General features: G+C 54.2%; 6 protein-coding genes across 6 annotated transcripts; 5 read left to right on the top strand and 1 right to left on the bottom strand.

Annotated features, from left to right (window-relative positions):
- The first annotated feature begins 307 nt into the window (after positions 1 to 307).
- Positions 308 to 1,664, top strand: TRX (electron transporter activity protein). Its single transcript, XM_040915009.1, has 2 exons — positions 308 to 1,204; positions 1,271 to 1,664. The coding sequence occupies exons 1-2, from the start codon at positions 497 to 499 to the stop codon at positions 1,328 to 1,330; spliced, it is 768 nt and encodes a 255-aa protein (XP_040776223.1). The 5' UTR covers positions 308 to 496; the 3' UTR covers positions 1,331 to 1,664.
- Positions 1,665 to 3,241: 1,577 nt separating this feature from the next.
- M406DRAFT_239722 (uncharacterized protein) lies at positions 3,242 to 4,740 on the top strand (the record flags this gene model as incomplete). Its single annotated transcript, XM_040916096.1, has 4 exons — positions 3,242 to 3,490; positions 3,584 to 3,732; positions 3,798 to 4,440; positions 4,486 to 4,740. Coding segments are annotated over 4 exons (1,296 nt in total), but the record flags the coding sequence as incomplete, so codon positions are not given.
- Positions 4,741 to 6,388: 1,648 nt separating this feature from the next.
- On the bottom strand, positions 6,389 to 9,484 carry M406DRAFT_331197 (uncharacterized protein; the record flags this gene model as incomplete). The annotated part of the gene is made up of 1 exon (XM_040920604.1): positions 6,389 to 9,484. One exon carries the CDS (start codon positions 9,482 to 9,484, stop codon positions 6,389 to 6,391), a length of 3,096 nt encoding a protein of 1,031 aa, XP_040775840.1.
- A 1,084-nt stretch (positions 9,485 to 10,568) lies between these two features.
- Positions 10,569 to 12,163, top strand: M406DRAFT_340397 (uncharacterized protein; the record flags this gene model as incomplete). The annotated part of the gene is made up of 2 exons (XM_040921554.1): positions 10,569 to 10,603; positions 10,681 to 12,163. The coding sequence occupies 2 exons, from the start codon at positions 10,569 to 10,571 to the stop codon at positions 12,161 to 12,163; spliced, it is 1,518 nt and encodes a 505-aa protein (XP_040775839.1).
- Positions 12,164 to 12,690: 527 nt separating this feature from the next.
- On the top strand, positions 12,691 to 14,015 carry M406DRAFT_259016 (uncharacterized protein; the record flags this gene model as incomplete). Its single annotated transcript, XM_040917271.1, has 4 exons — positions 12,691 to 12,889; positions 13,007 to 13,146; positions 13,302 to 13,546; positions 13,748 to 14,015. The coding sequence occupies 4 exons, from the start codon at positions 12,691 to 12,693 to the stop codon at positions 14,013 to 14,015; spliced, it is 852 nt and encodes a 283-aa protein (XP_040775838.1).
- Positions 14,016 to 20,114: 6,099 nt separating this feature from the next.
- On the top strand, positions 20,115 to 20,939 carry M406DRAFT_42447 (uncharacterized protein; the record flags this gene model as incomplete). Its single annotated transcript, XM_040924193.1, has 3 exons — positions 20,115 to 20,256; positions 20,344 to 20,509; positions 20,570 to 20,939. The coding sequence occupies 3 exons, from the start codon at positions 20,115 to 20,117 to the stop codon at positions 20,937 to 20,939; spliced, it is 678 nt and encodes a 225-aa protein (XP_040775837.1).
- Positions 20,940 to 21,965: the final 1,026 nt, after the last annotated feature.

Below are 21,965 nucleotides of genomic sequence, written 5' to 3'. Positions count from 1 at the left end.
GCTGAGGGTTGAGAATTAGAGCAGATGGGATTTGCAATCCAAAATTTCAAAATCAAAAAGAAAAGATGGTGTTTAGAAGTCTTGGTTGCCTCCATACCAGCATTCTTTGTGCACAAGTTGATGGGGGTCCGTGCACCACAGGCTGGACAAAGCCCAATGACGCAAGGTCCACCACCAATCAGCAAATTGTCTTAGCGATGCACAGGGATTTGACGGCGGGGTTACTTTTCTCAAGTAATCGCTGCCACTTTAGACCTGAACCGGAGCTCGCCATCCACCTAAATCTTTACAACCATCAGGCTGGGAAACTTGTTGAATAATTACAAAGCGAGCCCCCAAAAAGGCAACAAGAAGAAGAAGGACGCGAAGGAAGGGCCTTGAGTCACAGTCACACAACTACACAGCACATGGTTCTAGATTTTGCAGTTCCCATCGCGCATTATTCATCCTCTCTCCCTGATTTTCCAGAATCCTAGCCAGTCAGTCAGTCGGCAACATGGCAAACATCAAGGAGATCGCCTCCTACGCTGAGTGGGATGCCCTCCAGGCCTCTCTTCCTCCAACCACCCTCCTCGTCATCTCCTTCCACGCACCCTGGGCTGCCCCCTGCGCCCAGATGGCCACCGTCCTCAAGACCCTCGCCGCCGAGTACCCCGCCGACGACCGCACCACCTGGGTGTCACTGAACGCCGAGGACCTGTCCGACATCAGCGAGAAGTACGACGTTACAGCGGTGCCCTTCCTGGTCATATCGAAAGAAGGCAAGGTGCTCGAGACCGTTAGCGGCAGCAGCGCGGTCAAGGTTAGGAATGCGATCGAGAGCTGGGCCGGCAAGCCCAACGCGCCGGGCGCAGCAACAACAAACGGCGCCAGCAGCAACGGCGCCGCCACCTCGGGCATAGCGGCGAGGGAAGGCGACGGCAATGTCCTGGATGAGGAGCTGCCGAAGGAGGATCTGAACAAGCGTCTAGGGGAACTGGTCAAGGCGGCTCCTGTCATGTTGTTCATGAAGGGCACACCAAGCGCACCGCAGTGCGGCTTCTCGAGGCAGATGGTCGCGATGCTCAGGGAGAACTCGGTCAAATACGGTTTCTTCAATATCCTGGCAGATGATGAGGTGCGGCAGGGTCTGAAGGAGTTTGCCGACTGGCCTACCTACCCACAACTGTGGATTGATGGAGAGCTGGTGGGTGGTCTTGACATCGTAAGTCAATACCAATATCAAACTCGAAACTTGGCATGGAAGGATAATGCTGACTGACTGGTGCAGGTCAAGGAGGAGATCGAGAACAACCCGGAGTATCTGAAGCCCTACAGTGTCAGCAACTGAGCCAACATGGAGTTCCCAGATACAGAGGACACACCAACCACTCGGAGCCAGACAAATGGGGATTTGAAGGTCACAGAAATGCAAGGCTGCCGGCATGAAGAGCTTACACTAAGCCCTGCCATGGCCAATATTTGACAGCTACCCGAACAGAGATGACAGCCAAGCCAGCACATGCCTAGGTTACTTATGTGGCTGTCAAATAGCAAGCTGGGTCGGATGAGAAAGGCTATACTTGGGCACAAAACCCCCATGTCTTTGAAATCACTATGCATACCAAGTATCTATAGTAAGATCACAGAGCATTACCTCAAGAGAACAGACCCCTAATCATGACAATCCTCAACCTTGAATATTCTCTATCCTGTGTGCTTGGTCACAATCTGTGCCATCAGAATTATGCCAGAAGTAGACTTCCCAACACCTCTCAGGCTTTACTGATGCTCTCGTTGTATGTTTCACATTTCATCACCTTGAATAGCTGAGAGTCTTGTACATTGACGGGCAGGTGGAGGTTGACTTAAAACTCTGAGGAAGTGGTACAATTTCGGGCCTTAATATGGCTATGGCTAGGTCTGTTAGATTTGGCTGCAGTTTTTCAGACCTTGTGCTCGAGCGAGGGGGCTGGGGTTTGTGGAGTGGGTGCTGGCTCACGAAAATCTAAGGTGAATGGTTCATCATTTGGTAGTTCCTTGTTCTCGTCAGTGGTTCTCCTGCTGCATATTGCCAGTCAAGTGTCTGCACAGTGGATTACTCTTCATTTTGATCATGAGCTTGGTTTTCTATATATTGTTTATAAAATCAGTAGTAAATATATTCCACAATCCGCCTCTTCCTCAAGAATCAAGACACTATATACATCAATTCTTTCTATATCCTTTTGAAACATGAAATCCATCTTAACAAAAGACAACAGAAAAGTAGAGACCCCTTGCAAGTTATGGCTTGATATAGCTTGTACCCTCTTCAGAATTGTATTATCTAAGCACCATGCCTGTTGTCTAAAGCTTTATAGTTACTTTCAATGCCCACCCTTTCTACCTTTTGACATCGCCACTCTCCGGAATTAGAGGCCTTGGAATGTTTTGAAACTCAACGCCCAATCAATGACATTCAATTTATACCAGTCTTGGTTGAACATCTTCAAGTGCCTACATCTAAGTAATCAATTCGCCCTCCCCCGCAAGCAACTTCCAACTGCCAGGACCTCACTTGATAATCACAGGTTGCACTTCGGGGAAATACACAAGTACCACCACGATATACATGTAACATTGATATGGGAAGGTTCATTTTTTCCCTTTTCAAATCCATCTCTTGAACCTTATATCCTTCGACTCATTTGGTGAGAGGCCAAGCTTCAAATTGATCCCCAGGCTGCGTGAAACCCCCGCCCCCCCTCCCCAGGCCCTCAGCTCAGTTGGTGAGTCACTCAGCCCTTGCCATGACTTCCGGATGCCTTCTTCTCCCTTCCTCTACTTTTATGCTGTACAAACATTTCCTTTCATAAAGTTTCTTGCTTCTGTCTTGTTCTACTCCTATAAGTTCATACTAACCTCAACTAGGATATGTTGTTATGCACAATGCACATCTCCTTAATATAAGGACTGAGCCAAGGAACCAAACCTTCTCGATAATCATGAGACGTAAAAGAGGAAGCAAAGTTTATGGATTCGACAACTTGGATTGATTCTCTCCTAGGGCTTGCTAAGCCATGAGACCTCGACGTAGGGCCACTCGCCACATTGAAAGAGAGAAAAAAGATACTGCTGCCATCGAATTCTCATTCAGCAGCAAATCCTATCGATCATTTGCCGTTCTCTCTCTCTCTTTGTTTTCTTCATCACCCGTCCCCGATCCTCTTCTCTCTCAACGCAGCTACCCCGATCAAATACCATCATCACCATCATCATCATGGGCGGAAAAGCCTTCTCCTCTGGCCCTCGGGCCCTCTACACCCCCAGAATGATCCCTGAGGTCTACGAGACCGTTCTCGTTGCCTGCCTTGCTGCCCTCCGTCCCCTCTTCCCAGCCGTCAAGTCCCTCGTCGAGGCCCCTGAGAAGACTAGTCACGGCGACATCGACATCCTCGTGTGCCTCGAGGACTCCTCCTGCAGCGACAAGACGGCCATCTGGGCCCAGGTGGAGGCGGCGCTCAAGGCTGTCCAGACTTCTGAGCAGGGGAAGTTGGGGATGGCCAAGAACGTCGCAATCCCCTGGCCCGAGGACCTCAGTGGTCCCACGATGGCACGCCAGTTGGCACACGAGGCCGCTGGCAACACGTCTCCTGTTGGTCAGGACGAGGGTGGCAGCGCGTTGGAGCCCAAGCTTGAGGCCAAGACTCGATGCATCCAAGTCGACATTCGCCTGTGTGCCACCAGCCAGGAGCTAGAGTGGCGTTGTTTGTGAGTTAGATGCCTTTCTTGTCAGCATCTTTTTTCTTCTTCTTATACATACTGAGTATTCGCAGCAAACATGCCCATGGCGACCTGTGGATCATCCTGGGCTCCATACTCCGACCGTTTGGCCTCACTGTCGACGAAGAGGCCTGCTACATCCGCATTCCCGAGATCGAGAACCAGGACAGGAAGAAAGCTCGCGTCTTTCTGACGGATAACCCTACCGACCTCCTTGATTTTCTGGCCCTGGAGCACGAGGCCGGTCAGTGGACCTCACCCTTCCCCTCTGTCGACGAGATGTTCGAGTATGCCGCGAGCTGCCGCTGGTTCACCCTGTGGCCTGAGGCGCCTAACAACGAGGCTGGTTCTGCCGTCCCCGATGGCAGCAAGGACAGGGAGGAAGCCTCCGCAGCCAAGGTCAAGCTCGATCCCGGCGACCGAGAACGCATGAGCCAGCGAGCCGTCTTCGCCCGCTGGGTCGAGGACTTCATCCCACACTGCCTCGCCACGGGCCGCTTTGTCACACCAGATCCCCAGACACGCACCAAGGCCGCCGTGCGCGACCAAGTCCGGCGCCTCGCCTTCGAGAAGTTTCCCGGCTCCGAGGCGCGGTACACAGCCCAGCTGGCTGCGTGGAACAGGGAGAAGGCGCGCATCTTCGTCAAGAACAAGCTCATCAAGCATGACATGGCCGTCCCCGAGGACATCTCGCACGTTCTGCCCCCGCCTCAGGAGGGCTCCGGCGCAACAGTCGACGAGATAGGGCGGAGCTGGAGGGGCGGGCTGAGGAGCGCGCTCGTCCAGATCATAGTCGAGGACGAGAATGGCTTTCAGGAGCACGGTATCGAGACCCCTCAGCTGCGCGACGAGCACGGTGTGCTTGTGGTCGACCGCGTCAAAACTTGGATCGAGGAGAACTGGGAGGATGTCGGCCGTGCAGCGTGGAGCAAGAATTGTACCCGTGCTTCGCAATGGTTCCGCATCAAGAAAGAGCGGGAGACGAAGAGGGCCGAGGAGGCAGAGGCGAGTGGCACAAACGTGCCCCCTGCTGAACAGGAAGAGAAGCCGGAGGGTGTGGCTGCTGGCGTTTTAAGTGCTGACGATTTGCCCGGCGTCCCCGAGCACACTGGTGACAACGACGTCTCTTCTGGCGCTGCTGCTTTGGATGGTGCTTCTGCAGCCTGAGCCATTGGCTTCTTCGGATGTTCTGTTTTGTCTCTGCGGCGATTATCAGCAAGCATTGTTCGCAAGGAGTTTAGTAGACCTACTTTTCCCCCTCGTTCGTCTAGGATACCTCCGATTTGAATTTCAGCAGTGTCGTAAAGGTTTCATGAGCGAGCATATTAGGGAGGAGTTTAGAGAGCCAAGGAGGGCCTGTATGGTTAGAACATATCATTTGCGTGCGGGTGCACAGATATTGATTTGTATCTGCGTTCTCTCAAGGACACATCTCGTATTGACAACTATTGACAACTGCCACATGACACATGGCATGCTGTACTGAGAGTATGGCACAAGTTTCCCATTCCACATGTCGTTCTAGTCGCCATCCCGTAGTTGCAGTCGATGTTTCATTGTCCCGTTCATCTTCTCATGTTTGCACCGTGAATGTCCACAGTTTGCACTCATCTTTGATCAAACAAGACCCCTCCTTCCCTCAAGAATCCACACTCAGCCACAAGTGGGAGATGCAAGCACAAGGTCTCTCTTCTCCCCCCAAACGCCATTTGCACTTCTGGAGAAGTGCGAGAAAAAGAAAACAAGGAGACCCCTCCTTCTCAGTCCAGGTTTGCACAGATTCGCAATGCAATCAAATAATCAAGGTCCCCTCAATCCAACGCCGTGCACACTCCTTTTTGGGCGCGAAGGAACAAAAACAGAAAAGGAGAACCCTCCCTCCAACTCCGTGCTCTGCTTTGGAAAAATTCAGATTTTGCCGTCCCGTTCGAAATGTTGGAAACGCCAGACCCCAAGGCTTTTGTCCTCGTGAGGTTCATCGCTATGCAAATGTCTAGAAGCGAAATCATGCAGCTCCTAGTCCCTCTTTCTTTCGTTGTTTATTTATGCACTGCATGATAATACAGTTGTTTTGATGTACAAGGAGTACAAAGAGCCACGCTCTTGGTTGACTCTCCACGTAGTTGGGTAGGAGACGCCGTGAATACTTTCGAGTTTTGTTGGATGACCAACCAAGAGCAACAGCTTGCAAGATTGTAATGTATGCTGAGCGCCCAGTCTTCATCGTATGCCGTCGCCATGTGTTCGAGTTTGGTTCAATATCATGTTGAAGTTGCGAAGAAAGTGGTGGTTCGATTGACGGTTTAAAGGGGAGAGATATTTAGCATCCAACGGAGAAGGGCGTTGCACTGGAGCTGCCGACCGCAAGAGAATTTCAGCTCGAAACTCCTGGTAATGTGTTTGTAGAGGAATCAATTTGTGTGTAGATATGCTGGGCCTGCTCGCGGGTGTTCCCAGCCGGGCGGCTGTGCCGTAACCGTTTTTGTTAGAGTCGGAGCCACTCTTTTCGTGGGCACACATTACTTGAAGCTCTTCGCCAAGCTTCCCTTCTGGATCGACAGTCCGTGATTCTTGCGAGGAGGAGCACAAGCCGCTCGAAAGTCGCCTCCTCCAGACTGCCTCTCGTCGGATGCACGGGGACGTATTACCACCAGGAACCTGAGGAGTCGACCGTTGTTGAGTCCCTAGAGATAGGCTGGTCTTTCTCCATGCTTTCACTGTCGTTTGTAGGCTCGTCTGGATCATTATATCCCAGTACAGCACGATCCTCAGCCGCCTCTCTCGCCTGTGCCTCATGCTCCCAGGCCTCGAACTGTGGGCGCATCCAAGGATCCGGATTCCACTTGGGGAACAGGCCCTTCTTTTCGATTCGTCGCCAGTACTGATCTTTCTTTGCCGAGTCTCGGATGGCCTGATGATTGACTTTGCGGATGTCCGTGCCAGTCAACCAATCCTCGAAGTCTGCCCAGCTGTCCTGGGCCTCCTCTAGCCATCGAGCGGCATGTGGACGGATTGCACCACCAGTAATCCACTCGTCAACCTTGACAGGAATGACAAATCCATACTCAGGATCATCCATATCCCAGCGGCATGGCGAGCCTCTGTAGCAGACCTTCTGTTTGCCCCACGTATCGTAGAACACGTTCTCCACGGCCCAATATATGTGCCAGAAACTCAAAAGCAGGAAGAGGAAACCCAGCAGAGTAGGTCGAAACTTGGGCTTAGTACGGTAGAGGCGTGGAATTGGGACTTGAATGTAGGTGAAACCATCGTTCTTGGTAGGAATGGCAAGCCCATTGGTAGCTGATGATGGATGGGTCTCGGGGCGGGAAATTTGGCCCTCGAGGCGTTCGATGCCCTTCCGGGCCGTGCGAATGCCTGCTAGGCCCGTCTTCAGCGCCTCGCTCATGCCACTCAGCCTCCTCAGCTGTTCATCCTGGAGAAGCTCATCCATGTCACCCTTAGACTTGGGCTTGAGGATTTCCACCAGCTTCTCAGGATCCGACGAAGACAGGACCAGATCTGTCACATCGTCCAGGGTCGAATCATCCAGGTCGTTCTTTCTCAGGATCTCACGAAGATCGTCCCCAACCGTGGGTGGCTTGACTGAGTTCCTCAATGGTGAGCGGGGACGCGAAGTAGACTTGGTTCTTCTTGTGTCTCTGGACGACGCTTGACGGGTAGGCCGCCGGTGTCCCTCAGACCGAGTTCCTCGTGGCGACGTGCTAAGGTTTCGATCCTTTGGACCGCGCTTTTCTGGCGACAGAAACCTGGAAGGGGAGCGACCGCCCTGCTCAGCCTTGACAGGGGCGGGTGTCTCGAGGAAGGCACCAGTGACCACCGGTGTGGGCATGCTGAGAGGATCGACTCTGTTGGGTCGGGGTGTCTCATCTGCATCCTTGTCCATCTCCTCCTCCTCCTCCTCCTCGTCAAGGTCAGAGTTGGGTATAGGTGACGGAGCACGGAGTGATCCTCGTTCCGAATCATTTCCCAGTGCGAAGAGCTTAGCTTCGGCCTGGATGCGAGGAGTAGGATCCCAGGATACAACACTCGACTTAGATGCGACCGAGTTGTTGGAGTTTGAACGCGAGATGCCGGCGAAGCCAACTGTGTGCTTTGAAGGTGAGAGCGCCTTGTTTACAAGAGAGACAGGCGCTGCGGGGCCTCCATCCACTTCGCTGTCCTTAACAGCTGAAGTACTGAATCGGTCGGTTGAGATGGGTACGGCCTCCACCTTTTGCTCTTGCTCTCGTCGAGGTTCGAGAACCTTTTGATCCTGCAACGGACTGGGGCTGGGACTCTTGCTGGATGCCCTGGCCAATCTTCTGAGCAAATCTTGGGAGTCTTCTTTTGCAGGAGTATGAACCTTTGCCTCCTGCTCCTGCAGAGCATTGTCGTCGTCGCCACCCTGTTGATGTAGTTGTGGTTCTTTGTCGCCATTTTGAGGCGCACTGGAGAAGGCTGTTGTGACGGGGTTGTCCCGAAGTCTCTCTCCGTCCAGACTTTTGTAGCTGCTCTTCTGTTGCGATTTGTCCTTTGGACTCGATGCATCATGTGGGCTGAACCGGGGCGGCGCCTCAGCATTGGACTTGGGTTCACTCTCGGAGATCGCATCTAGACGTGTCATGCTCGCGATTCTCTTGGAAAGACCCTCAATATCTTGGGCGCGATCCTCATTGCCGCCGGCTGTTGAGGGCTGTGAATAGACTGGAGGCGCATCAGCAACCTCCACCTGAGTGGTTGGAGAGCTGTCTTCGGCCTCCAGTTCCAGGCGGCGAATCTCGTCGAGGCGGGCGTTCGTGCGCTGCGGGCTGAATGGCTTCTTGTTCTCTGCGGGAAACATACGCTCCAGCTCTCGAATCTCATCGATTTTGGTATTCGTGCGTGCGTAGCCTACAGGGGGGCTGGTGGAGACCTGGAGATCTTCAGCTGTGAAATCGTCGTCCACCTGCCAAGAGTAGCCATCGTTGGGAGGAGGTGTTGTTGTGCCTGCCCGCGGAGCGGCCATGCCAGTATCCTGCTCGTGGGCCTTCCTCTTCAAGCGCTGTTCATCCTTGACGTATTCGAAGCCAAGCTTCTCGTTGAAAGCTGCAGCAGACTCTGGGTTGCCCGCAAACCTCTGCAGGACCTTGGAATAGGAGGAGTCGGGTTTGCCCCAGTCTTGTCGCGGCTCTTGGCTTTTGCTGCTGCCCGAGTTGCTGTTGCCGATAATACCATCGTCGGCGCTGGACGCACTTGCCTTGCGGACTGCGGGGGACGCGCCATTGCGCTTGACCCATGTTTTCTTTTCCTTCATTGCCCTCATCTTTTTCTCAGCTTCATCGAATTGTTGCATCTTTCGCGCAAACTCCTCGTCTGATTCCTCGTCGTCGCGCGACAAGGCGCCCAAGGCTCCCTTAGCGCTGAGGGTGCTCTCTCGACGCGTGTGCTTGACGCCAACACGGCCCATATCGATTGCCTTGTCGGTGAAGGGCATAGTCGGCGTGCGACGGTCTGCGGTGCCAGCGATACGGGTTGTGGGTCGTGGAGCAGGGCTAGGGGAGCCCGGATTGTAGTTCACGCCAAACTTCTCCTGTGCCATCCTAATGCACTCGTCAAGCTCCAAGGGTCTTCGGGGCGATCGTGTGGCGCTCGCTCTAGAGGCTGGTCGGGGTATGCGGGAGGTTTCAGGTGAGAGAAAGTGAAAGCCTGAGGCTGAGCCCGAGCTCAGCTTCTTGGTGTGGCTGGCGTTGGTCGCCATGGTGTTTTGGGGTTCGCGTGCGTAAGGACGATTGTTTTCTTTGGAATCGAAACCGTCATGCGCGCGGTCGTGGGTCTTTGCGCTGTGGTCGTCGGCGGTCGCAGCTGGAGGCAGTTGGGTTCTACTGTTGGCGCGCGTCCGTAGAACGATCGGTTCCTCTCCGTTCTCGTCTCCGAAGCTCATTTCCTATCATTCGAAGGGATGCGACGACAGGAAGTCAGGGTGCGACAGTCGGCATTCTCTGTAGGTAGTGAAAGAAAGGTCGGGGTTGTCGTCGCGTTTCTTCATACCAAGCGCGTCGCGGTTTGGGGAAACTGTCGTACGAACAGTCGCGTTCCAAAATAACAGAATAGAATGTAAAGAGGGGGTTGTTTATGTGCTTTGTCAGTGCGCCATACAGGTGAAGACGGTAGTGCGGTTCGATGTCGATTGGTGCTGGCATCAGAGGTTCCTGGAAGGCTTCGTGGGGAAGGTTGCTGGTGACGGGGTTGGCGCGCTTGTGGGTCAAATAGCAGGCGTGGCAGGGGTTCACGGGTACAAAGCTGTCGCATTGTGCCCCTCTATTTAGTGCCCGGTTTACTACCAACAGTAGCTTAAATCGGGTTGAGGCCTCGGAACCGTCCGAAGTCAGACAGCCACCAGTACCACTTACCATGCCATAGCAGAGAAGATGATACGCATCGCTGGAAATATCTCAATAGAGATAAAGCTTTCGTCTGCCGCCATGCGAGCTTGGTATGCTGATCAGTCAGTCGATTGGGCTTCAGTCTGAGTACATACTGAATACTGTGCTTTCCTCTTTCCACCTGGCTGGTTAAGGGCGCTTACGTTCAAGGTGCATGGGTATTTTTGAGATGCTGCTGTGCCAGGCGGATGGATCTTGATCCTCCTAACTGTAAACATTCATAGACAAGGTTTTTGTCAGGCACAACACAGACACCATTACATCTAAGAGAATCGCAGGTCTTCTACAGCTCTTGAGGTCTCTTCTTTGCTACAAAACCACCTCTGTCTAACGTGAACGACTGGCTCTTATCACGCCAAAGAGTATGCGAACGCTGAGCCAGCAGCGTTGAGTAACAAGATGAAGTCAACAGTCGTCCGCCAGTGTGGGCTCATGTACGTGACATTTCATCTGTCCATTCGCGCTCTTCCACCTCGTCTAACTTCTACTGAAAAATCATTGCATTGTACAGGGAGCACTTCTCAACCTCGAGACACAATCTAGGTTTCTACCGGGGCATCGCGAATTCATGCCAGTATGTACTCTCAAGGGAGGCGTTGCGGGGCCGCCCGATCCGAGAGGTTATAGAGCAGGCAGTGGCACGACTGGTCCTTCGTCTTGGCGGATTGAGAGTCGGCATCACTGGCGAGGATACAACCAAGGCATGCTTCGTGAGCGTGCCGTCCATGGACCTGCACGATTTCGTGGAGTGGAGGACCGTGGCGACGACGAACCCAGCGCAGCATGACGAGCAAGTCCTGCAGGCCATCAAGAGCAGGCTGGAACAGCTCTGGCCTGACATTGCGAACCGCCCGCCCTGGAAGCTACTTGTCGTTCAGGACGAGGCAGGCGGAACACCTGAGGACGTCGTTCTCGACCTGGTCTTCGCAAATCACCATGCGCTTGCAGATGGAAAGAGCACAACGGTCTTCCACAGGGAGCTCCTTAGGGAGCTGAACACAACTTCCGACGGCCCACCGCCGGAGCTGAAGGACCACATTCTCACTTTTGACGCACAGGCACCCCTTATCCTCGCACCCAGCCAGGAAGACCTCGTGGACCTCAAAATCTCCTGGTCCTACTTTCTCAAAACCCTCTGGGATGCATTCGGTCCGCTGTGGCTGAAATCCACGCCACCACCCGCCCCCTGGACTGGAAAGCCAGTGGCTATCGAGCCCAACACGCTCCACCTCCGCCTGGTCACCATCAACCCTCCGACCGTCCGCCGTCTCATCGTCGCATGCAGAGCCCACGGGACCACCCTGAGCGGCATCCTGCACATTCTCACACTGGCTGCCATGGTTAAGCGAGTCCCTGCACATGTCGCCTCGTCCTTCGCAGGAGAGACGGCTATTAGTCTCCTGCCCTGGGCGAGGCGGCCTCCTGGCGTCAACATGGACCTGACGGGGGTCTTGACAGATCTCAACACGGGGACCAACAGCGTGTGGGACGCCGTTACAGTGAGCAAGCTACGGGCAGGCTTGGGCCGGCGCGGCGACGAGAACGATATTGCCGAGGATTCGCTTCTCTGGCCGCTGGCCGCGGCGTGGCGCAATGAGATCAAGGCCAAGGTCGCCACTCTGCCCAACGACGACGTTGTCGGGATGATGCAATACGTTGGCGATTTCAACAAATGGTGGCTGGAAAAGATCGGAAAGGCTAGGTCGGGCACGTGGGCCCTTTCTAATATCGGGACGATCAAGGGCAGTATTGGTGAGGACCGTGGGGGCTGGCACATCACGAGGGCGCTCTTCACACAGCCTGTCCACGTTGCTGGACCGGCCTTTAACGTGAACGTCGTCGGGGTGGAGGATGGACCTGTGAGTGCTGTGTTTAGTTGGCAGGATGGTGCCATCGAGACGACAACCATGGACGAGGTCATGGCGGATATGCACGAGTGGCTCGATACATTTGAGAAGGATGGCAAATTTGGCATTTTTACTGGCGCAAGGTAGACAGACAGACTTAGACCAAACACCTATTTGTTGGGTAATAGTTTTACAGGCAACGAGATAATTATTAATGAACAATACTGGAACACCATTCTGAGATATAAGTAAGTTCTGACTCTGAGACTGGTAGCAAGAAGATGAAAATAGAGCCTCATCATGGCGTATATTCTTGCATTAGCAACAGGGGCCTTGGTTGAAGTTGATCGTTCCTTAAGTTTGGGTCGGATCTCAAGAGTCGTCTTACTACTTACTACATGTGAATGTTCCATAGTACTCAAGTACGTACTACCGTTCAGTATAGCAAGGCCTGGGCCCAAGAAGCTAAGGTGGAGACCCCAGCTACTCGGTACCCCAACCGATTGGCCAATGAACACACGGGGGGGGGGGGGGTGGCAGCGGAAAGTCTACTGACTGCAATCCCCAAAGCTCGCAACGCGAAATCTTCCCCATTCAAAAAAGTGTCGTGAATGCGGTAGGAGGACGCAGCAGACAGCCCACCCACACCCTCGATCTGACAGCTTACCCCCACCATGACCTCGCCTCTGGTGGGCAGACCGCCCACATGTCTGGCATGTCTCAGGCGAATCACATCACCAGCCTCATCATCACAGACCGGCAACGCCTCGATCGCCCTGACGCAGGTGCGAGGGAAGAAGACAGAGGGTCGGCTTCGAGACCAAGGCGTCGTCGTGCGACTGCTCAAGGATGTCCCGCAGTTCGGACCAGAAGGTGAGGCATCATTGATTAATTCTCAATCCCTCCTATATCTCTTCTTCCTCTCTAGACTGTACTTTTGCTTACCAAAGGACCTTGAAACCACACGCTCTTCCCCCCCCCCCAAAACAGGCTCCATCTTCCGCACCGATCGTGGCCGCATGCGCAACCACTTCTTCCCCAACCGCAAGGCCGAGTACATGACGCGCGCCCGCCTCTCAGAGCTGGGCCTGACCAAGCAGGACATTGGCGAGCGTGACTACATGTTCGGCGTGAACAGGCGCGAAGGGTCTGCGGGCGGCGACGCTGTCGATGCCGTCGCCGGCTTGAATCTCGGCTCGACCCTCGGGGCCTTTGGTGCTCCGCCCGCAGCGCCCGTGTTCGAGGCCGCAAAGCCTGCTGTTGAGATTGAGCATCTCCCTGTAAGCTTCTTATCCTCCTCCTCCCCTTTCTCACTGGCTTGGCGGCTGCGGCGGCGGTGGTGATGATAATGATGCCTGGGCGATCGACAAACAAGCTGACTCCTGACAATACACAGCCCAACCGCGCCCTTGAGCTGATGCAGACCCTGATCGACGAGACCCTCATCTTCGAGCGCCGCCTCGTTCACCCTCCTCCCGCCGCTGGCAAGACAACCGCCTCGCCAGAACCATCCTCAGCATCGGCACTGGAGTCCGCAAAGGCGGCAGCCAAACCCACATCGGAGCAGGCCAAGAAGGCCCTCTCACCACTCGAACAGCGGCGGTCCATGCTGCGCGGACAGACCGAGGCCGAGAAGGCCGCTAAGGCAAAGGAGGAGGAGAAGAAGGAAGAGGAGGAAGAAGAGAGGCTGGCCGCGGCTAAGGTGGCCGAGGAGCTGGAGAGGGAGCAGAGGCAAAAGGAGAAGGAGGCCGAGGAGAGGCGCAAGATTCACGGGTCCGTGTCGCTGCAGCACATCGCCAGCGTTGTGAAGGAGAAGATGATGCTCGACCCGGAGGCGGTCCGCATCCATGTGCAGCCTGAGGACATCCAGTTTATTGGGCTCGGGGCTGGCGTGGACAAGGTGGAGAAGATTGGATCGTTCGAGGTGGAGATCCGGGCGCATGTTGGCAAGGCGAGGGTCGAGCCCATCAGAAGGACGATCACGGTTGTACCGCATTAGAGACTTGCTCTTGCGGTTGACGTCCTTTTTTTTTTTTGGGTGGGGGGGGGGGGGGGGAACAATCCCAGGAACAGAGAGAAGTGGCTTGTTCCTGCTACGAGCGTCTCCAAAGAAGCCAGTTTGCGAGTACATCTTCCATTTATATCAAGATGCCCGTGAAGTTTTGTTGAAGTCGACGCACATAGATGTGAAGTGACGGCGCAGGAAACAAGGCCCATGGCGCGTCTGCCATCTGAAAGGTAATAAATATGCTAGTATTGATGATGCCGCATAGAGTTTACAGGCTAAGGTCCCTTTGACCCTCCTTCTGTTCCACATTATAAAGAGAAAAGAAAGAAAACAAACCCTGACGCCTGTAGACAAGATAGAGCATATCCTCCACCCAAGAAGAACCATTTATCTGACGCGTCTAAGGTGCGAATGTCCCACACTTAGGGCCCTTTAGGTGTGTAGCATGAACGCCGAGTAACGCGAGGCCCCAAAAGTTTCTGGTGGCTCCATCACGAGTTGGTAGCCGAGATCAATTTTTGATAAGACGCCGTCCCTGCCTTGCACAATGCATCATTCAGTGGTCATTTACTGGCCTTCCGGCCACTCTCAGAACTGTTCTCTAGACTCCAGGGCGGTTCCCAATGCCTTTTTGGTCCGAATGACCCTTGATGGGTCATCACTCTTCGAGGGCGCGTTCATGTCTTGCTGTCGCAGAAGATGGGATCTGAACTGCTTCGGCCGCCTTGCCTGCAACATTGCTTGTTGAAGAAGCCGCGAGCCGTAATGGCTTTGCTATGCAACACAAAAAAACAACACGTTTCAAAAGTCAGCAATCTGAGACCGTCACTATGGTCCGAGTAGATCCTGATAGCGCACCTCGGGGCCATGCGACCCGTCTTCGGTTGATCGCTGCTCCTGCTGCTCCGTCGGGCCTGCCTCTGACGCCTCATTATCAGCGCCGCCTGCGCTGGCTTGCTCTGTTGCGGTGCTCGGTCCCTGGTGCGCGCTTGATTCGGCGGCCACGTCAGGCGATTCAGCAGCTGCAGCTCGTAGCGAGTTGGCATCGCTGGCCAGGGCGCTCCCCTTCCCACCAATCCCAAAGGGCATTGCCCGCCTAGAGCTTGTGCTCGAGCGACGGCTCTCGAGGCTCTTCGAAAGGGTCTTGCTGACCCCGTCAATGCCAGTCGGTGCACGATTGACTAGACCAAGGCCTTTCCCGGAGGCATTGCGGATATGGGTCTTCTCCGCTACGGCGTCGACCTTATTAGCAGCGACAGTGGTTTTCCCGAGCCCCGGCGTCGAGGGTGCGCCGGGCTTGTCCTCCTGGGCGTCGATCAGGTACCACCGCAAACCGTCCGAGAGGTCGAATGGGTTGTCATTCTCTTCGTCCATGGATTCAGTCTCAGCTCCACCGTTGCCCAAGGCTTGATTGCTCAAGCTCTTGGACAGATCCACCACTCGTTCCTGCACACGGCTGATGCGAGCCAGGAGCCACTCCCTGTTCCGCAAGCGGTGCGATTCCTGTTCTCGCAAGAAATAGTGTGGGAAGCCGATGTTGAAAGCAGCCCATGCTCCGGTCATCTGGTTCCTAGTCGGAAGGAACAGAGCTAGATCGCCTTCCTTGAAGTTCTTGAAAGCGATCTTGTCATGGGCTTCTTTCTGGAGAGCATGTGCTTTGTCGCGGTATGAGCGTGCATCACGCTGTAGTTTGCGGGCCATATGTTCGACGTCCTTGACGCGCTTGTAGATAGTCTCGGTGAAACTATCAATATCGAAAATGCCGAGCTCAGACATGAAGGCTTGATACTTCTCGCTCTCTATGGCCTGGTCTGCGTTGTTCATCCAGTACAGGAGCTCGAGGTCGCTGCTGTCAGGCGTCTTGCTGAGGGTCCCTGACCTTCGAATAGACGCGCTGGGGTCTACCGTAGACTCATTAAGGGTTGTGGACCGTTCCGCGCGAGGGATCTTCTGAATGATCATGGAGCCATCCTTCCGGGTGACTGAAAAGTTGAGGCGCTCAAGTAAGCGGCAGAGGCGGTCATTCTGTGTGTAAAGCTTCTGGGTGAGATCCTTCGTGTGTCCGGTGCGAGCCACAAAGCGGTCGGTAAGTGTAGCCAATTTTGCCTGGCACTCTTCAAGCTTGTCCTTGAAGAGACGGAGTTCCTCCTCGAGGCTGCCAACATGGGACTGCTTCGATGCCAGGTCCTCTGTCATTGTGGTAATCTTTCTCTCCTCTTCCTCAAGTTTCTTGCGGAGCGTCTCGGACCCAGTTTCGCCGTCCGCCATCTTCGTCCTGAGCTCATTGAGCTGGGCACGTGTCTCTTCGAGCTCGCCCTCGAGAGCCCCAACGCGCGCTTTCTCTTCGCCGAGATTTTCTCGCAGCTGTAGGGCTGTGCTCTCCTCGTCTGCCAGCGACTTCTCGAGCCTCGCTCTCTCAGCCTTCAGATCCTTTACCACGGCCTGGGCGTCATCCAGGTCTGTTCTGATGATGGACATGTCGCCCTCGACATTTTGGGCCTTTTCGAGTGTCTCAGCACACCTATTCAGCACGCTTTCGACAAGGTCATCCAGATCCTGCGGAACTTCTTCTCCAGGTGCGAGCTGAAGGTGTATGTCATGGAGGGTCTTGTGTTGGGTTTCCATGGTTTGGTCGGTGGTTTCCAGCCGCTTGGCGAGAGTCTTGTTCTCATCCTGCGTAGACTGAAGCTGCTTTTCTAGGCTATCCACCTGCTCTCGCTGAAGCTTGGACTCTTTTCTGAGGAATTCAACCTGACCTTCGTACTTGAGAACCTCGTCCCTCCGTTCTTTTGTCAGGCTTGCGATTTCTTCCTCCAGAGTCTGAACTTTGGCGTCAAAATGGACCTTGTCGTTTTCTCTCGACTCGTCGAAATGTTCCATTTCATCTTCGTTGTCTTCAATGCGGGCTCTAAGCTGTTTGATCTCGTCCTCAAGAGACTTGCGTTCTTCCATGAACTCCTTTTTCTGGGCCTCCATGTTTCGTAAAAGATCGTTCTTCGTAGAATTGACCTCTTCCATCTGACCGACCACATTCTCATGCTGGGTTGTGCGGGCGGAGAGGTCTTTTTCCATGTTGGCTACCTTCTCCCTCTCAGCATTGAGCTCTCCTTCGAGCTGCTGGATCCGCTGTTGATGGACGCCCTCTGTCACGTCGACAGATGACCGACGGCGGTCCTCTCTCTGAATGGACGTGGTCGAACCATTGCCTGCGACGAGCTGCTGCATGGAAGGCTGAAAGATATTTTGCGACAATGGCCGTGAGGCGGAGCTGTGTCTATGCAGGAGGTCTTCCAAGCGTCTCACACGGCTTTCCGCCGTCTTCAGCTTGTTCTCGACGCGGGCTTTTTCTTCCTGGATCGACCGGAGCATGTCTTCGTCGCCCCGGATCAGTAAGCCGCTTCTCCCAAGGGATGCCTCGTGGATGCTGCCGTTTTTGAACGCTTTCATCCGCTTCGCCTGCTGTTTCGTTGGATTGTTCAGATCTACGATGAGCTTGCCGATGTCGTCAAGCAGCTCCTGCTCAGCCTTCTGATTCTGCAACGTCTCATAGAAATCCGTCAGATCCTTTTTGGTCAGACTGGGCCACTGATCCTCTTGTCCGTGCAGGTTGACTTCCAGCCCAATCACCCCACCGGATCCAGGTTGTGCCTCCGGGCCATATAAATTCTCAACAGACTTCATCCATTTCTTGCGCCGCTTGCCTTCTTCATCCTGAAATAGCGCCATCTCGTTGGCCAGGGTGGACGCGTCGACCTTGACCTTGTCGTACCATTCGCGGCGCCTCATGGCCTCCACAGCGAACGAGGCGTACATGAATGGCACTTGCTGAATCAGTCGGAGGTAGTCAAAGGTTGCGAGCTCCTCTTCCGAGCCGATCGTATTGATTTGTGATTTCACCGTGGCAGTAAGGGACGTAACATCCGTAATAGTCCGCATGAAGTCCACCGACTCGAGGGCCAGAGAATTTCGGGCCTGGGTCGCATATTGAAGCATCCCGTCCATCTCAGTAGCTCTATTCTTGATGAATGGCAAGAGTTTCTCGGTGTGGTGCGCCGCGAGCTTTGACGCCTGGCGAATGTCATTCGTTGTATTCGTGAACTCCAAGGTCGTGTCGTAGTCCGAGTTGATCTTCTTGGCAATGGCCTCGATATCCTCTAGCAGCTGCGCAGCCTCGCCGTCGTGGTTCATCGCAGACCGCTCTATAACTCGCTCAAAGTCCCGGGCGACGTCCTGGCAATTCTGAAACATACGCGCAGTAATCTTGTCGAGCTCGCTGACACGCTGGTTGAATTTTCGGAGGGCCTGAGGGGCCTGACGACCGGTTCTCTTGACGGTCTCCAAATCCAGAAGGTCCTCCAGCGTCGGCTGCCGCGACGGTCTGTTTTTCGAGTTGCTGCTTCGGCCCGTCATGAAAGTCGCCATTTCAGCAGATATCGGTATGCTCCGTGCCAGGCCCAGGTATGATTCCCACCTCGTGACAAGCAGGTTGTACTCGGTCTGCGCTGGGGTCGCCCATTTCTTCAGCTCCTGGTATTTCGGCTCCATCGCCTTTACGACAGACTCGAGGTTCGCAACGGCGGCATCTAGGCAGCGCAGCATGACATCCATCTCCCCGTATCGGTCTCTTGCAGCCTGCGCCATGTGCGCACAGTCGTCTACCGCCCTCGTGACCCACACGTGGCGCTTCCTGAATAGTTCCTGCCATGACTGCTGCGACTTGGCGTCGTTGATGCGGTTAGGAGGGTCGGACAGGTTGTATGGTGTTGGAGGAGCAATCTCGACCTGGATCGGGGGAGCGCCGCCTGGGGAGGTCGGTTGTGATATTCGGATATCGTAGACACAGATTTCGTTCTAGTGAGATGGGTTTCTTGTTCAGTGCTGATACAGTCCTCGGCCTATTGACACCGCAGCCAGTCTCCTGGCGCCCGCACAAGATCATGAGGTTGTACATACCTCTGACGGAAGGCTCTGGAGCTTGACGGGCTTCCCCTGAGGATTCAGGGCGATGATGTACTGCGGTGGGATGGAGCTCTGTCGCGACACGGCAGCTTTGAAGTCATCAACGGTCGAGAATCGGGAGGTGTCGATCTCGATGGCCTGCCCACTATGGGCTATCAGCACCTGGGTTTTCGGGGTTGTGGCCATGGTCCATCTTCTTCGCTCATGCCGTCAAAGTGCTGGCGTTCGAAGGGGGGTTGTTGGGAGGGTTTGAGGTCCGGTGTCTCAGTCTGGATACGGATGCTGGTATGAAGCTGGCATCGTTTGAGGAGGATTTGGAGGACAAAAGGCGGGGGTTTTAATGAGCTCCTCTGAGCTGGACTTGGGGTCTAGGTTGAGGTGAAGAGCAATGGCATGTGTCAGTCTTTGGAGTCAGAGAGGTTGGGATGACGATCAGTGATCAGTACACTGCAGTACAGCAGGCAGCCCCTCGTGACCCTCCCTGTCAGGCTATCTCACTAGGTACAACAAAGGGTTGGGCAGCACCAGTCAAGGGGCCAACTCCGCAAGATTTCTAACAGAATGACCGGCCTTGGAGGATGTTACTGTCGGATCACCTGGCATGGTTTTCTCCTCATCTGGAGGAATATCTTGTGTGCTATGGACTTTCCTGCGCCTACGTCTCTTGTCACTGTGATGCAGATTCACCAAAGGTAATCATAGCAAATTAGGGTAGGCAATCCTTCCTACATGTGAAGATGCCTAATGTCGAGTCAGGTGCATTCATCTATGATGTATGCCCGTGATTTTTTTTTTTTTTGATCAAAGTAAAGAAGGAAGGAGAAGGAAGAAGAAAAAGAGAAGAACATTAGATAAAGGAGAAGAGAAGAATCCGATAATTAAAAGACGGTATTGTCTTGGGTGCTGTTATCACTCTCAGTGCTGCGTCTTGGGTGTAGCAGCCCGGACTGACTCCAAGCTCTGGGCCGTTGGTAGCAGCCGCTACAGTCCCGGTCCTCTCTCCTAGAACCCAAGTACAACACGCGTTCATCAATCTTGCGACGCGTCTGCTTTCAACTTACTGATTTCGTGCGTTTTGCCGTTTCAAACTTTGACTTTTGAGGGACAACAACCACCATGGATGACGTGCAAATGAAAGATGCACTTCACGAGAATGGCATAGACGAAGCGCCGCCCTTCTCGGAGGAGGAGAAGGAAATATTAAGCCTTTACGACCAGGCGCAGAGGCTGGAACTGGAGGTCGCCCTGACCAAAGCCAGAGTCCGGCTTGCAGGTCCGTTGTGATAAATACCTTTTGGCTTCATCTTCATCGCTGAAATCCCGACAGATGAAAGCGCCAATCCTAGCGGGCGAGAAGCAGACGTCGAGAATGGGTCAGAGTCTCAGGAGGTCAAGGAAGCCAGGGAGCAACTCCTCGAGGCGATGGCCCTTTACAACCTCCGCAACACAGTGGTGAACAATGTCCTCATCACGAATCCCATCCTGAAGGCCATCCACAACAGCACCTACGCATCACCCATCGAAGAGTTAGTATTCCCTCATCCTCATCAGCTCTTTCTGCTCACTGGCCACTGATCACCTCTCAGAGACCTGCAACCCTGGATCCGGACTCGCGACAGTACGGCGCACTCCGTCGCCGTCCAGTCGGCGACCCTGCGCCAGGTCCTTGACCGACTGAGCGAGGTTGAAGGCGAGACGCTGCGCGCGTGTCGCAAGAATCGTGAGCTCGCCGGCGAAGTCCTGCGCCTCGCCAAGGAAGCCGACAGAGATCGCGAGGGGGCCATCGCGGACGACCCTGCCGCGAAGGAGCAGATTGAGGCCCTGGAGGCGCGTCTCCGGGCCAGCAGGCAGAGATGGAGAGTCATTAAGGGCACAGCGGCGGGCATTGTGGCGGGCAGTGGCGTGGACTGGGTGGCGGATTCGGAGCTGAGGGATGTGGTGCTTGACCCGGAGTGAGGTGACTTGGGATGAGTGTAAGACGAATATCTTCGCCATTCGCAGAGAGCAATGGTACCGTACGAAAGACAGCCTGGAGCAGGGTCGACATAACGATTAGGTCGGCCGATTCACAGGGCTGCCTTTCAGGCTGGCTCTTCCTGTGGCCTTCTGAGATTCCTCAGGAAACGGGCCTACCGCAGCATGTACGCATTCACAGGGCTAGTGGTCCATCGAGGTAAGTCCGTCAAACGTCTGATCTTCAAGTTTGAAGTCTTATCAATACCACAGGCCCCCCGATGCAGATTATGAGTTTATCATGAATTTCGGGCCAACACTTGCTAAGGAAGGGCCCACGATAGTCCAAGGCACACACGAGCCAATGGAATTTGCAGCAGTCACTTGGTCCTCCCTCTTCAGCAATTCTCGAATCCTGAGATGATGGTCCGCGAACATTGTTAGGATAGTTGTAATGCAGAAGCCAGAAGCCAAAAAGGCCGTGACAACTTAGTTCTCTACGCACTCATGCAAGGGTTCGCAGCAAACATTCGTTTGACTGCATTAAAACAATAATCAAAAGACCACCAGCTACAAGAAGCCGCGAAAGGCCGAACTGAGCCGAGTAAACGCAGGGGTTTACAAGGTCTCAGCGCAACATCATCATCTTAGTCATACACAGTACACAATTACGACGTGAGCGAATTGAGGAGGACAGCTCGGTTGCAGGGGGACGCACGTGAGGCAAGAGACACAGTGTGATTGGCACTACTTCCGAGAAAGCAAGTCCGCCGCTGCGTCTTGCGCGTCGCGTTGCAGTAGGATGATGACCTGCAGCAAAGCTCCTTCCCAAGGCTGAGAGACTTTGCAACTTCCCCAGAAGACCAAAAAAATCTTTTGCTGGTCAAAAAAGGACGGAAAGGGGGCGCGATCCTGATAGTGCTAGCTTGACGGCGCAAAATGGCTCAAGGTTTCTCTTCATGTCAGCATTCCTCATTCAGATCGTCACCAGAGGCGTTTCCGTGGCTGATTGATGAAGGAGCTCCCACG

This window comes from Cryphonectria parasitica (assembly GCF_011745365.1).
Source record: "Cryphonectria parasitica EP155 unplaced genomic scaffold M406scaffold_5, whole genome shotgun sequence".
NCBI classification, from domain to species: Eukaryota; Fungi; Ascomycota; class Sordariomycetes; order Diaporthales; family Cryphonectriaceae; genus Cryphonectria; species Cryphonectria parasitica.
The sequence above is the reverse complement of the archived record's forward strand: the minus strand, read 5'-3'. Positions and strand labels throughout refer to the sequence as shown.